At 34.4% G+C, this 16,767-nt stretch overlaps 1 protein-coding gene across 2 annotated transcripts in view; it reads left to right on the forward strand.

Annotated features, from left to right (window-relative positions):
- The first annotated feature begins 321 nt into the window (after positions 1-321).
- The window catches only part of LOC125054445 (laccase-1), a 63,201-nt gene continuing 46,755 nt past the window's right edge, over positions 322-16,767 (forward strand). Inside the window, exon 1 of one of the 2 annotated variants that reach the window (XM_047656343.1) lies at positions 322-625. In XM_047656343.1, coding sequence (XP_047512299.1) covers positions 529-625 — 97 coding nt within the window. In that variant the 5' untranslated portion in view covers positions 322-528. The remainder of the gene's footprint in view (positions 626-16,767) is intronic. The other variant, XM_047656342.1, reaches the window with a different exon arrangement.

Raw genomic sequence — 16,767 nt, forward strand, 5'->3', positions numbered from 1 at the left:
TACATATTATAGATATATAAACATATTAATACATATTTAAACACCCAAGACCTAAGCACAACACCAAATGCTCATCACATCGATGTTCGTCTCAGCCGGGGATCGAACCCGGGACCCATGGTTTCGCAGTCAGGGGTACTAACCAATGAGTCGTCAAAATTTTATTAGATTAATTCATGGGAAAATTGATAAGGCAGTGACGTAACGCAACGGTAACTAGTTGATATCGATAGCAAAAGTGGCGACCCTGGCTCCCCGCCACTCTCGCGTGGGGGAAATACCACCACCAGGTCCCTTCACCTTAGCGCGCCGCGACTCAGCCAATGACCGTTCGTCCCGAGTCGGCGAAAGGTTTTATATACAAGTGGAATTTGCTCTGCCAAATTGCTACAAGTCAAAATATAGGGTAGTCGGGCAGTTCACTTAGCGTGTAGAGCCTGGCGAGCACGGGCTGTGTCAGCGTGTCTCGGAGTTTTGGAATTTTGCAAATGCTGTAGTGCCTTCGATAGTATAAAGAACTTTGTGAAAATGGGGTGCAGTGCGAGATACTGTTTGTTGACTCTGACCGTGTGCCTTGTGACTGAGCAAGCTTTTGGTGTAAGAGTGATGCCAAAACGGAAAAAAGGTAAATTTTTATAGTTTTTAACGACTTAACTTCGAATTTTCCGTAATATTTTTTTACATTACATAAAATTTATTTTGGCTTGCTATGAATGTAAGCTATAAAAATAATAAGGATTGTATATTTAGATAGCTTTATCTATTTTCTCAGACAAAAATATCGTAATATACGTACTAGTAATATTAAATAAATCAAAAATAAAATTTATTTGAACAATTGAATTTTTAACCACGTGATTCAGACCCGCAATTTAATTATGTTTCATTAAATATGTATGAAGTATTTTAAATATATTTAATTCATAAATATTATATATTTTCATTGAATAATTATAAGAAAAATTATGTATCTAAAAAAAAAAAAATATTCAAAAGAATAATTAATAAATGCTAGCGAAGAAAGCTGCAGGTGTATTCTCAGTATTGTCGACTATGTATACTTTGATAGATACAATCAGATGATCTTTGAAGTTTTTCTTATAAAAAGTATTTAGCATAGACAAGTGCGTGCGTGCGTATATACGTATAAAATACAGATACACACCTTTGCTTTATTTCTATGAATTTCGTTTAGTCCAGACTTAATCAAGGATTTATATAGAAATCTGAATTCATCAAATTTAAACCAATTATTCATAAAAAATATTACTTACGTACATTTGATATTGATGAATCACTCGTAATTAAACATCGATCCTCCAGAATTGTAATTGAAATTTTAATTCTTTGCGCTAAGATATTCTAACTTTAAAATTAAACAACGGTATATCAGCATTTATATAGCAATATATACGTAGTTATCATCTTACTTAAATTAATATTTTTTTAATTATAAAACTTATCTAAGAATTAAATTTTTTATTACTAATTTAAATGAAATATAAAAACGTATAATTGTCATTTCGCGGTTCACTGATGTCTAGAAAGACATATACAAATATAGTTCTATGTTCTACAAGTATTGCTTATTTTTGTTCGTTATGTCTACACTAATTAAATTAAATAAATCAGTGGCGCTACAACCTTTTTAGTTCTAGGATGGTCCGGGTCTTTTTAGGCCTCCAATTTCTGACTCTGTTTCGTGATCATTTGTCAATGTAATAGTCAAGTAGGTGATCAGCATCCTGTGCCTGATACACGCACTCGGTTTCCGCACAATGTATTCCTTCACCGTTTGATCGAATGATAGATGCACATAAAGAAAATCCATTGATGCACAGCCAGGGATCGAACCTACGACCTCAGGGATGAGAGTTGTACGCTGAAGGCCTACACCACTTATCAAATAAATAAAAATCACGTAGTCACTAATTTGGAGTCGTTTAAACATAAGAAACTTTATAATTGAGGTTTCACACTTTGAAAGTGTAATTTACACATACAATTTATTTCGTGTACCGTTACGAAATAATCAAAGAAATAACTGTATATAAAACCTTGTAGTTGCATGTGAGGTACCAAGTGGTTTGACGCAGCCTTCATGTCGCAGATGATCAACCTTTTTTTTAAGTATTTGTTAGTTGTTGTGTGTTGACTTAGTCTATATATTCCCCTTTAAACATTTTAACGATTTTAACTGCACAACTAAGTTCAGTTTGAAGTATTTCCATCTCCTCACGGAACAGAACAACCCATTTTCTAAAAGCGTGGCAGTGACACAAATCCTGTAGGTTCATCATCCTTTAAGTGGCTACGTCCTAGAAAGAAGGCCATAAACTGGCATTGGCGACTCCAATAAATTAACAAAAAAATGTTTTTGAAGTTATACTTCTTGGCGCGTTAGGTAAAAATGATGAGAGTAAATTTTTACGATGCGCGCACACATCGTCACAAAAAACCGACACCCTGAAGTTACCTATAGTCAACATTTTAGTTTTTTTAACGCGTGTACATAAGTACACACGTATTATATTTTATTATATTATATTAGGATCATTGTTGGTTAGACGTCTACACTTTGATTTGCTAAGATGAAATATCTATGAAGATCCAATTAATCAATATTATGCTATTCATTTACCCTGTAGGCCCTGCCCCTTTAAAGCCTGATATCAATTTCATACATGAACCACAAACGAACGCAAGTGAACAATTCTGCGCTCATTGAATAATCAAAAACCGCTAACCATATGTTGTTTATATCTGTATAAAGACAATTCCGGTTTTACGATTTGAATTTTGCGTCAAAATTCAAATAAGGTCAGTCTTACTGTTATTTTTCAACATAACCGTAAGAATATATTAGATTTGCAATATAGCTATAGCAAGCTTATATATATAAGACAGCTTGGTGTGCTCAGCAAGGCCAGATAGTACTTCACTCCAGTCCACCGTTTGCAACTCTGCCCAAATTCGGCCCCACATGGAGTACTGTTCTCACCATTGGGCGGGAGCTCCCCTGTACCAGCTCCTTCCGATGACTGTATTCACTTTCCGAGCAGCTTGATCCCTTGGCGTTGCGTAAAGATGTGGGGTCTCTCTGCATCTTCTATCGCATTTACCATTGAGAGTGTTCAGAGAAGTTGTTCGGACTAATACCTACAGCTGAATTTCATTATCGAACGTCAAGGCAGAATACAAAATACCATCCATATCACCTCGATGTCCGTTGTTCCACAACTGTGTGTTTTTTAAGGCAGTGTTTGCCGTGCACTACCACTGTATGTGACCAGGTGCCCTGCAAGAAAACAGCGTACCAATTCTTGAAAGGCCGGCAACGCACTTGCTAGCCTTCTGTCCAAGGGAAGCGGTTACACTTAACATGAGATGAGCCTCCTGCCCGTTTGCCTCCTATTACATAAGAAAAAAAAAACTTTCGATTATGAATAATATTACATTTAACTTGGTCTACTTCCAACATTAACTGTCACAGACTATTTAAAAAACACATGTTTGTGTCTGTCAATGGAGGATATATAATGGAAGAAAATCATACTTTTCTTTGCCCACCCAAGAGGTAATAGGAAAACACATACCACGCTACCTCTATTAAGATAATTACACTGTATACATAACGTTTAAGTGATTGATTTGATAATCGCGGTTTCTTATATTTACTGTCACTTTTTCTCAAGCTTGCAAAAAACGAGTCGTTAATGTGTATAAGTAATTAGAAACGTTGTACATTTAATTAAATGTGGCAAGACTAATGAACTTTTTTAATAACGTCAACTTATCGAAAATATATCAAATCAAAGGACAATTATTTCAAGCACCATAAAAAAACCCTTGAAAGATGACTATTAAAACAAATGAAAAACGCCATTAAACCAATTGAACCCGGATTTATAAAAAATTCCAAAATGTAGTTATGCAATTAAAATTGTTCCATTTTCAAATTTATACTGTATGCTAAATTTTTGAACAACACGTAGCCATTGAAGCGATAGGAAGAGACAAATTTCTCTGAACAGTTATTTCTCATGAAGCATACATTAACGGCCATGCATTCCTTTTCTAATTTCCCGCGGAAAAATACTTAGTCTGTAGAAATAAACTACTTACTAATAAAGAAACCTTTGATAAGACAGACACCTGGTTCTGCCCGACTTATAGTGGATTGATCGCATTTGCATGATTACGTTACAATAAACTATATTTTATAATACTTTAAATTGTGAATTATGTTTAAGACTTTCTTTGAGGATCAAGAATCGTTAATAGAAACGGACACAGCTATAAATCTCGTTCTCATTTCACTTTTGACAATTAATAACTTTACGAATTTAACCAGCGTTTAAATAATTACGCAATAAATTAGAAACGACGGAAAAAATGCGGATTCATTGAAATATATGAATATCGTGACGGTAACACTTTCTTGAAATTTTCGAGAATATTGTGGCCGGACGAGTCGTTCAAGTTGGGAGTTGGTATGTACTGGCATCCTTCAATTATCAATTAGCAAACCAGTACTTGACGTGCACGTGAGAATAACATTAGTAACTCGTTGAAATTCCTTTTTAAGTCACTTTACAATTCACTTAGTATAACCTCTCTATTAAACCATTGCGGCGATTGGAACTCACAAAACTCACAAAGAAGCATCCTACTCCACCTACAGACAACACAAAAATGACACTTCGTACTATAAATCTTCTATTCATAGTCGATTAAATTGTAATGAGAATTGGTTGTAAATATGAAAAAATCCCCGTATTCAAATCGCTATACACAATAAAAAGTCTTCTTACTCCTTGTTCTTTTTGCAACTGTAAAGTAGTGTTTGAATTAATGTGTATTAATTAAATAGTTATTTATTAAAGTTTATCACATTATACATAATCTATGATGTTTACTTTGGGGTACTAAGTAGGCTTTTGCGGTACTAAGTCGTTACTTAGTAGCGATAAAAAATTGCTAACAGGTGTAATTAAAATAAATAGATCAGTGGCGCTACAACATTTTTAGGCCTCAGATTTCTATGTCTGTTTCATAATCATTTTTCAATCTAATAAGCAGGTAGGTGATCAGCCTCCTGTGCCTGACACACGCCGTCGACTTTTTTGGGTCTAAGGCAACATTTCAACTACACACCAACAAACAGTCCGTTGGTGCACAGCCAGAGATCGAACCTATGACCCGTGGGATGAGAGTCTCACGCTGAAGCCACTAGGCCAACACTGTCCTAACTGGTTTATAACCAGTCTATTTACATCGTAAATAGAACGCCATAGATCATGCGATGATTGCGAACTTTTACCGCTAAAAAGTTAAATTGACCAGTGAGAGCAAGTCATCCGGCGCGCGAGTCGCGTGTGGATTTCCAACGAGTTTTTCTCAATAATTACTATTAGAATTAGCTCACGATTTGTCTGCTGACTTGTTTGATGGCCGGACGCTTTCGTTTTCTTATAATACATATATTCGAACTATGATTGTTTTTGATATATATGTTTATTTACTTAGTAATCCTACAACATATATTGCATACAACAAAAAACAATTAAACTAAACATATTGCCAAATATGGAATTCAAATATACAAAAAGGTTCAATTATTCACGAAAGGATCAATAAAAATTATGAAATACGTTAATAATTTTCATTGTTTTTTTTAGATTTAGATTGACATTGTGTGTGTGATGATGTGATAGTGAGGGTAGGTAGAAAAGGGTGCGTATGTGGGGTGAGCTGATGATTTTGTGGTTTCTACGCCTTATGTCTCACCTTAATTTATAGTTATATACGTTTTCACGCAGAATACTCCTCCGGAGAATAAATTGTTTTCCCCCTAAAAAGTGTACTATGTACAGTCCAAATATTTAAATTCAGTTATTTTCTTAATCAAAGCAAAGGTTTTTTTAAATTATAATATTAGAGTAGGCAGGCTTAAAAACAAATATTTAAGAAATCCCAACATTTTAATATAAATTTTCTGAACAGGTAATTGTAAAAAATATCTCTATCAAAACAATTAAAGCTACAAACAATTAGCCCATAATGAGTACTTTATTGTTTCATTCATTAACATATTCTTCAATAACATTAAATGTGATAATAAAATTATTTCCCAAGTTTTAGAATAATCGCAATTCTTATCGAAATAAATCTACGCATTTTTTAATTAATGGCTAAAATATTTAAAATTAAAACGTGTTAATTACCTGCGTAACATAAAACTGTTATTTCGCAGTTAAAATTTTTAATTATATTGTGAAATGTATATTAATGCGGACCATAAACTTTTAACAAATACTATTGTTTAACTTGGTCAATTTTGCGTATTTTAATTGTCTAAAACTAGGGTACTACGTCCTAGTTTGCAGAGTGCTTGCAGTTTCGCAAACTTGCCAATATTATTCAATACCAAACAACACTTCTTAGTATTACATTACAACGTACAGTATACGAAAATTAAGCCAGTCCGGTCAGAAGAAATCTCAGCGCCTTCATTTATTTATTTATAATGAATGAAGGCGCTACTACCTTTTTAGGTCTGGAACTCCGATTTCTCAATTATTTCATGATCATTTGTCAATCTAATAGGCAAAGTAGGTGATCACCCTCCTGTGTCTGACACACGCCGTCGACTACTTAGGTCTAAGGCAAGCCGGTTTCCTCACGATGTTTTCCTTCACCGTTCGAGCGAATGTTAAATGCACATAGAAAGAAAGTCTGTTGGTGCACAGCTGAGAATCGAACCTCCTCAGGGATGAGAGTCGCATGCTGAATCTACTAGACCAACACGGATGATTAGTAGATCTTAATTTGCTTCTTTATTACGCTTTACAGTTATCTATTATCGCCTAGATAAGTCACTATTCCAAATAGAAAAGGCAATAAACTATTTCTAAATGCTTAGACAAGGCGGCTTAGTTAAAATACACAAGAACTCTTTAATAAGGTCAAAGCACTTATATTCTGTTCATGTTTGCACTTTGTCGCTTTGAACACACTTTATACATTATTTATCACTAAGATTCACATATATTTTTTGTGAATAATTTAGTTTATTTCATTCACATAGTCAAGCTAACTCAGAGTCATCTGTAACAATTAACTATTTATTCAAATCAACTAATTAGGGGTTTGGTCAGATGTATAATTATAATTGTTTAACAACAGAGATATTTAAATAAACATTTTAGAACGGTTATGTATTTGAATGTTTGTTCATACATAATTGGCATATGCGAATACCAAATTGGCCTTTTGTGACTTCGCAATACTAGAAAAATGCTGACTGTAAAGAGGTTTCCTATTGATTACATACGAGATTATTCACAAGTAAAAGTAATTTCACTTTCTTACAATCATTAACATAACATATACAAGACATAACGCGATGATTTGAAAAACTAAAACCTTTTGTTTGAACATCACCTCGATGGCTGGAAGTCCACGGTCCGCTGCACACTTTCTTTTGCGAACTAGCGAGCTGTGGGTTCGACTCCCGGTGGGGGTCTTTCCTGGGAGATACGACGAGACGATTGTTTAAAGAAAGTAGACAGAAGAAAAGAAAGAAAGTAGTAGATAGAAATACTCCTCCCTCATACGCCGGCAACGCACCTACTAAAATGTTGTTGCGTTTGGGCGATGACTGCCCTTTTTGGACGTCCTGTAGGTTCGTTTGTCCCCTATATAACTTTATACTGTTAATATTATACATCTGCCAATTTTATTATACAGAATTTGGACTACCAGCCAAAACATTATATTCCATACTATCTTTTTTAATTGTTAAATCTAATAATAATCGTAATTTAATAACCGTAAAGAAATATCCAAGACGTCTTTTATTGGCCTCGCAAGGCAGGTCTATTATTTTTCAAAATATGTTGGATAGCCTGTTAGTAATGATATATCATTATTGTGAAAAAATGTATAACTTAGTTTTTGAGTTTTTACTCACATATATAAATTTATATAAATACATATTAGTTGATTAAAGTAACTTTTAATTATTAATCAAATTAAGCATTACATATTATCTAATGCGGTCACATGCAAAAAGATACACATAAAAAAAACAACTCAACATCAATATATTAAAATAAACTAACTATTTCTTACAGTATAGGAACTGGAACTTTAGCCAGTTCACTCAACGATCAATTAAAAATGTCTAACTATGCAGTTCTTTAATAATTTTCATACATTGTGTCAATACAACGTAAGCAACATTATAGACATATGCTCAAGATATTTTCTGAATTTAATTTATACATATGGTTCTATCTCGTTAGCACATAGTATGGTAAAATCCATCAACATCATACGATATTGGATATTTGACATTGCTCTAATCTAGAATATTAATCCACACATACCTTTACATATAAGACGTATATTTATTAACACAATTTGCTACATTTGCAAACAAAATATTTGGCCCAAATAATTTCAAATACTTATAAAGGGTCACAGCGCCGCTTTTAAACATAAACACAAATTTCTCGGTAACCCGCGGGTCTAGCGGGAGGGGAGTGGTAGCGTTCGATATGGGATGAGTGAGTGTTTTTTTTCTACCAATTATTTTTTTATATTTAAGTATCCAAATTTTTCATCAGTCTAGTCAAGTCGTATAGGTAACACAATGTACACTTATGAACGTCATAAAAGAAACATATATTAAATGCTTCTAATTTTACATTTCCTGCCAGTTCTTAAATCAAGGGCTAGAGCGGAAGAGAAGAACTGGCAATAAACTCTCCGCCACTCCTTTTAATTGCCAAGGCTTTTGTTTTACACAATGTTTGTAAGGAGTTTGTTATTGTTTGCTACCAATACACCAAGTTCCACATTCAGTTCTTAAATTGAATTGCATTTTTGCATTACACGATCGCAAAAATATATATTAAACGAACTAAATACAATGAGGTCACGTGGAAACTTAAACTGGCCAGTTTTATTTTATAGGCCATAGATACTCACATTGCTAGAGGGCTCGCAAGTTGCCAGCCTCTTAAGAATTAGTACGCTTTTTTCTTGAAGGAAAGTTGGTAGTTATAGAGTTACCCAAAAATATAAATGGCAGCCTGTGCGTCAGCCAGTTACCTGGTCTGGTCCTGGTTTAACTGGTCAGACCCACGGGTAGGCGATCGACCCCGACTTCTTCTGCCATCACTCCTCCCTACCATCACCAACTTATCGAGACCATTTGGTTCTCTCCTATACCAATAAGACCACAATAGATTCATACATCTTCATCGAGCCTTGCAACCAGGATATCAAATTTCACTTTGAATTTTTATATTCTAACCACAAAAAGCACGAATTTCACAAATGCCGATAGATTTACTCTCTAATCTATATGTAGGTTGTTTTAGATTCATTTGCATTCACGTCATAGGTTTTAAATGCTCATAGTGTTCGTAATAGCAATAAAGAACTTTTAAATTACGTTACTGATTATATATAAGATTTTCTTAATAAACTTTTACGAGAGAATTAATTATAATTTAATCATACAAGGGTCCTTCAAGAAAAGAGCGTACCAATTCTTCAATTACTGGCAAGGCACTCGCTAGCTCTCTGGCATTGAAAGTGTTATCACTTAACATCAGGAGTGCTTCTGGTCCATATATACTTCTTAATAAACTTCTTTATTGTTTTTTATCATAAAACGTAACTAATTCTCGGAGGAATAAAAGGGACCCAGTAGTTTATAGATCCTAACCCTCAATATCAGGGGACAAAAAAAATTGTCGTATTTTCTATGTGAAAAATAAATCGGACCAAGGTTCTGCGGGCTCTGAGCTGTGTTGGCCTAGTGGCTTCAGCGTGCGACTCTCATCCCTGAGGTCGTAGGTTCGATCCCCGGCTGTGCACCAATGGACTTTCTTTCTATGTGCGCATTTTAACATTTGCTCGAACGGTGAAGTAAAACATCGTGAGGAAACCGACATGTCTTAGACCCAAAAAGTCGACGGCGTGTGTCAGGCACTGGAGGCTGATCACCTGCTTGTCTATTAGATTAAAAAAAAGATCATGAAACAGATTCAGAAATCTGAGGCCAAGACCTAAAGAGGTTAGCGCTACTGTTTTATTTTGATCCTAGCAAGACCTAGGAAGGCTTAGACCAGACATATCTGATTTCTGACATATCATTGATAATTCTTAAGCATTTTGTGCTTCATCAGAAATCGAATTCAAAACCTCCAGAATACGCCCTGCATAGCTACGGAGACTATTCTACTTTCAACTTGAACTTTATAAATAATTTTATCGACTTTAAATAACTGACTGATAAGCTCGAAGCCATAAAAGCTTTAACAATTAACCTCGAACCAATTTGACCTTACGCATAACAAAATGCCGCCAACATTGGTCACATTTCACGAATTAATAACGCATTATCTATTATCTAGACATGGTATATTGGAAGGCCACAGTCACTTTTAAACAAAAGAGGTGCGTGATATGAATTAAAGCTAGACTAGTATGCCGTGTTGTAGTCAAGGGACATTCAATACTCACTATTTCAATCATTCTTATGAGTATAATATAGTGGATTCAACATCCGACTCCTATCCCTGGGGTCGCAAGTTCATAGACATAGACATAACATTTATTACAAACAAAAACACACACACATAAACACACATAATAACAATACTTAAAGAAAACATAAAATAAAATAAGACATCACAAAAAATAAAAATTAGAAATTAAAATTAAGAAATTTTCTTTTGCCATTCGGTTCGCTTCTAGTGTGCAATGTGTGTGTACTGTGGTTGTAATTGGCCCTGGCTCAGCATTATGCTGAGGAGCAAGAAGTTCCACAGCGCTGGTCATTCTGCCAGAGACCACAGCAGCTAGTTTGCGCCTCTAATAAAATAAAATAAATAATTATAGTAGAAAAATAATAATAATAATATTAAAGATAAATATTAAAGAAGTGTGAGTAAGTCGTGTGTAACGTTGTATAATAAATAGAATTAAATTAAAAGTTAAAAATAAGAATAGACGTAAATAAGTAGATATTTGTTTGTTTTATGGGTAGAAACTAAATTTTGTGGGACTTTTGTTGCATAAGTAGAAGTGTCTTATAAGTGCGACTAAAATTCGACTTTAATTGAAGACACTTCAACGGAGGAGGGATATTGTTCCAGCACTTCGTCGCGTTATATTTAAAACTCCCACGAAATGAAGCCGTCCGATGCTTGGGAATGGCCAGCTCCTGAGTGCAACTCCTGACTTTATGCTTGTTGGCATTACTACGCCAGAGGAGCTTTTTGTATAGATATTCCGGTTGCTTAGTACATACCACGTCAAATAATAAACAAGCCAGATACAATTTTTGTCGACCCCCCATTGTTAGAAAATTTAAGTTGTTCAAATAGGGGGTGACATGTGAGCGAGGTGGTATGGTGATACAAAACCGGGCGCATGCATTTTGTACTCTCTGGATCAACCGTTGTGCTTTAGCAGTTATACAAGGCCCATACACCGGAAGAGCGTAGGTAAGTTTGGAGAGCACAATGCTTTCACAAAGTCTAATACGAAGGTCGATACTTAAGAAAGGTCGTATATTGTATAGAACCTTGAGACGGAAAAAGCAATTACGAACTATATTTGTAACATAATCTTCGAACCTCAAATGACTATCGAATTCTACGCCCAGATTTCTTGCTATTGGTACCTGAGCTATAGGCGAAGAATTAACTAGAATTGTGGGACTTTGTCTTGCGAGATCAGACACTTGCTTCCTGGTGCCGACCATAAGAAATTTCGACTTCGTTGGATTTAAGAGGAGTGCGTTTTTATGGGACCAAACAGAAATTCGTTCCAAGTCCTCATTTATTTTTCGGACGCCGTCATTGACACAGTTCGATACCTAGCTGCGCATCAACGGACTTTTTGTCTATGTGCGCATTTAACATTCACATGAACGGTGAAGGAAAACATCGTAAGGAAATAGGCTTGCCTTTTTCCCAAGAAGTCGACGGCGCGTGTCAGGCACAGGCTGTTCACCTACTTGCCTTTAAGATTGACAAATAATCATGAAACAGATACAAAAATCTGAGGCTCAGACCTAAAAAGGTTGTAATGCCACTGGTGTTTAATTTATCAAATTAAATGACAGATGTGGACGTAAAGACTTCTTAGTCAGTTAAAAAACAACAAATATCGTAGCTTTCTAATATCCACTTAATCAATCAATGATCGATTTAAATGATTAGCTTCCTCATCTCTATATTGAATAAGTGATGGCTACATCGGAAGTATTCATACTTACAATATAGCGTCATTATTCATTAATCAATTTCGACGAATCTATGCAACCTAGAATTATATCCCGGTTGGGGTCAAAAATAAAAAATACTCATTTTTATTAGATTTACTTTTCATCTAAGTGCATGAAGCAGAACGGCTGAGTTGAACATGCAACGTATAATAGTAAGGTAATTAGATAAGCAGTTTAACAACTGAACGTTTGGGTAGTCCAACGCCTGAAGAGCAGGACAGAATCTCACTGAATCGAAGTACGAAGTAAAGGATCACGACTTCCCCTGTGACGTTGATTTTTTACCCTAATCTGATTTTGACTATTACTTGCCGCGCGGGCGGCTTTTAATAAGCTACGGTGATTGGATTTGTATCCGTTAGGATCGGGGCCTCCTACGGGTCCTTTTTGTCGGGAAGACCGGGAAGTACCCGGTGGATATGGGATGGGCACAATGCGCGAAGGCTACGCTAGCATAGGTCATGCACGGTCGAATACAGGCCTTGTACAATATCACCTTACGACTAAGGCACATGTGACTCCTATTATTCAAGAGGAAATACAGGCGAGAATATGTTTGCGCCTATGTGTACAATATGCTTATTGACGTGTCCAGTAAAGATAAATGACGTTGCGCGCGGCATTTACGAAATGCAAATATATTCTTGCTTGCATGTTCAGATGTTTTTGGCGGAGGAAATATAAATATAAACGTGCGAACTATAAGTATTACCGTTGTGTATAAATAAATAAAATTATACTCTGATGTTTTTAAAAGATTTTAATGTTACTTATGTAATAATATTGTCTTCGTGTATACAATTTTTATCTAAAGTATAACACCTTGTAAAGGAATTGTAGAAACCTATATTTTCTATAACAATAATTGCGATAACGGAAACATATTGTGACTAAAGAATTTAATTCCTAGGAAGTAAATACAATGTCAAAACAATTTAGAAAATATTTTTGAATTACTTCTATAATAGACAATTGATATTTTTATCAAAATGAAACGTCATGTGCTAGGAAATTATATTTTTTTTAATTTTTTTTTTTATAATTCGGAAGTTTGAAATTTAAAGTTAAAAAAAGATACTGAGTTCTTCCTTATGAACTTAAATCAAACAGATCCAGATATATGCTACACATCCTGCAGTAATATTAAATATTTTAAAGTTAATTTTAATGCAGTTTTCATCAAGGGTTTATTTATTTTTAGTCCTACAGCTCATATACATTAAATATTACAATAAAACAAATATACTAAAAATATAGCATAAGATGGAAACATACAAAAAGGTTCAAACATTTACGTAAGTATTTTTTTCAATTGATAAAGAATATTAAATACATTTAACTATGTAATACCTAATTCGGGTAATGTGTGATGGTGTGAAAGTCGATGTAGTATTTGACAGTTTCTGCCATTCAAATATAGAGATTCTAAGTAAGCTTTCTTGTTTCTAGAAAAAGCTCCCCAAAAAAAAAGCGGTTTGCTACACACTAATCTACCAAACAATTTTATCCATATAACATACAACATCTTCTAATACAAATGTCTATTCCAACTGCATAGCGTTACGTTGTCACCATCAATATAATTTAAAACTTTCTCTAAGACGAAATCTGTTATAGTTACTATTAGATTTCCCTTTCTTGGAAACTAATCATTTACATTAAGCCGCAGAAAATTCGCGATTGTAATACTTAATACAATTGCAAGGTCAGAAATTCGACAGTAGCCGTCAGTCAGTAGCTTCAATGGGCCTGATGGGTACGTCAGAAGGCGACGTGCGCCACTACTTCGCTGTATTACTTAAGTTAATGAATGGTTTACGGAGCTTTTTTTCCGTTGAATGACAAAAGTTCTACTGTTTGTTAGTGGCTAGTAGCCAGTTAATTTTTTATTAGGTAACTCTTTCGTTTGATTTAGTTTTTGATCTTAGATTTTGTTTCGTTTGTTTTATTGGTTATGCATTCTTGTTGATAAACTAATTTATAATAAATAAATGTTAAAAACTAACAAATTCGCTGATGACATATCGAAGTACAGATTTGTTTAACACAATTTGTCATTACTTCTTAACAGTGAAAGAGTAGAAGTTCTTGCCTCCAAAAATGTCCTCCTTTAAGTATACGTAGAAACCCTATAGTAGGCGTCCTCCAATTCCTTCCAAAGCCCCCTTTACGGCGCCTCATGCCCCCTTACTGGCATGAGGCGCTGGATACCAGGTCTTCGGACCAACATGTCACTGGTTCTTCCACTATTTTGTGGCGAATTCTCAAAGCAAGCAATACTTGTACTAAAAGTCGTGAGGTTCTAAAAATCTACATACCTTACGGAATCGTATACAGACCTGAACGCTTAAATCAAATCGTGAAATTTCAACATTTTAAAATACATAAAGTTCAAAGGCATCCTACAGTAACGCGACGACTAATCAAGAATACGCGCGGAAGATTATTTTTATTAATTGTTATTGAAAAATGTTAAACAGTTTTTCTCTCATTACGTAAGCATTTTGAATTAATTTATAAACTTTCGAATTTTCTAGTGAGATTACATAATTATTAATATCAATATTTTATGAATGTCAAAACGGTCAAATTAACTGTGTTTATTTGAGTGCGTTGTTACTGTCACTTTTCATCACAGCGTAAATACAATTTGACAGAAAGAGACGAAAGATTACTGTAGTTAAAAGAGTGCTCAAGACTCAGGTATTAGGTCCTTAGGAGCTTACCAATTTTTAAAAGCCCGGCAACGCATTTGCGAGCCTTCTGGCAATGTGAGGGTCCTGTCCGTTTAAAGAGCGGATCGTATCTCTCTGCTTCTGGTTCCTTCTATCTATGTTTGCCAAAGTCATTTAGTATGAAGATTTGATATTTTAAAAGAGTACCAAAAGTTTTTACGCCGGTGTTTTCTCTCGGCCTACACCCTCTGTCTTCTTTGCCGACGAGTAGGGATGTCTACCGAGACAAATTTAATGACGTGGAATAAGTGATACCTGTATCTTATATTCCATAATCAACATATTGCTACATTTTTTTTCTTCTTTTCTACGCTATTTACGCTAGAAACTACCGTCTCCAGTTTGTATGAATATGGATGAATTTGTGTGCAATTGATAAAATTTAAAAATAAATAAAAAATCATTGTAAGTGAAATCGATCATCGAATCCCCGATTATTGGCGTTCGACTTAAGCATCGTTAAGTCTAGGTCAAGAACACGAATCGGCCGTGGCATCGAATAACCATCCGATGTCATCGAACTTGATACACAATAATTGAAACGAATTTTTGGTCGTTTACATTAACCACACAGAATATCAAAAGGTTTGGACATGAAGAAAATGCATAACGCAATATGGAAAATTTAAATATTGTGTTTTAAACGATACGCTAAACGCGTTGAATAAAGAATTTTTTTTCGCTTAAACACTGACAGTTGGCATGAATAATGTAATAATGACCGGAGATTCTATATTTAAATAGCGTAGTAAAGAAGCAAAAAAAATAATAAGTATTTTCGGCCAGTTACTACACCGAATTCAAATTTAGTCATAATCGTAAGCATGTAGGTTTTATATTAAATACACAGAATAGGTTGCATATGGCTGGAACTGGAAATAGTCGCAAGGTTACATAATGTCCTTTAGGTATTTATCTACCGTGGGAAACGCGCTGATTACTTACTGAACTTTCAATTCTTGTACACAATAACACAAAGATTTTATTGTCTGCTAGTACGTATAAAATTTTAAATTACTTATGTGCGTATTGCCTAACCAAAAACCGATTTTGATTTGTATTTTTTTAAATTTCGAACGAATTTGTTGTGAAATTTTAAATTGGTTGCTTTTACTAATCAACTTGTTCCGATTCAGTCACTTATAGCCCGTACAAACATAGCAGAAATAACTAAATACCTTTACGCATTATTTTTAACTCGCTTTGTATTTCGTAAGTCGGTCAATAATTCAATACAAGAATGCTATTTGGTATTTGATCCAGTTCGTATCAGCGCAGCTGGCGTCTAGAGAATATAATTCCCATGGTAATTGAGAATTGTACTAATAATGTAAATGGGTGGGTGAAAAAGTGTGATAAATATTTTAAAAAATTAAACCGGTAAAATTAAAAAAAACTATTAATTTTTATTATTTAAATCAAAAAGTATATCCCTTTTGGTTTACATACTTTTTACTCTGTAACTTCAGCAATTTGTTTTTGTATGCGGTTTATTTCTCTCAATAAACTCATTAAGATCGGAATCGCTGGTAAACTTATAAAATTCTTTTTTTTAATCTAATGTAAGTATTTTTTTATATAAGGCTCACCTGATGTTAAGTGATACCGCCGCCCATGGACACTCACATTGCCAGAAGGCAAGTGTGTTCCGGCCTTTCAAGAATTCATACAAATATATTCAGAATATAGATAAAGCTCATATATATAAACTATTAACAA

The sequence above is a fragment of the Pieris napi genome, chromosome 12 (assembly GCF_905475465.1).
Source record: "Pieris napi chromosome 12, ilPieNapi1.2, whole genome shotgun sequence".
Taxonomy (NCBI): domain Eukaryota; kingdom Metazoa; phylum Arthropoda; class Insecta; order Lepidoptera; family Pieridae; genus Pieris; species Pieris napi.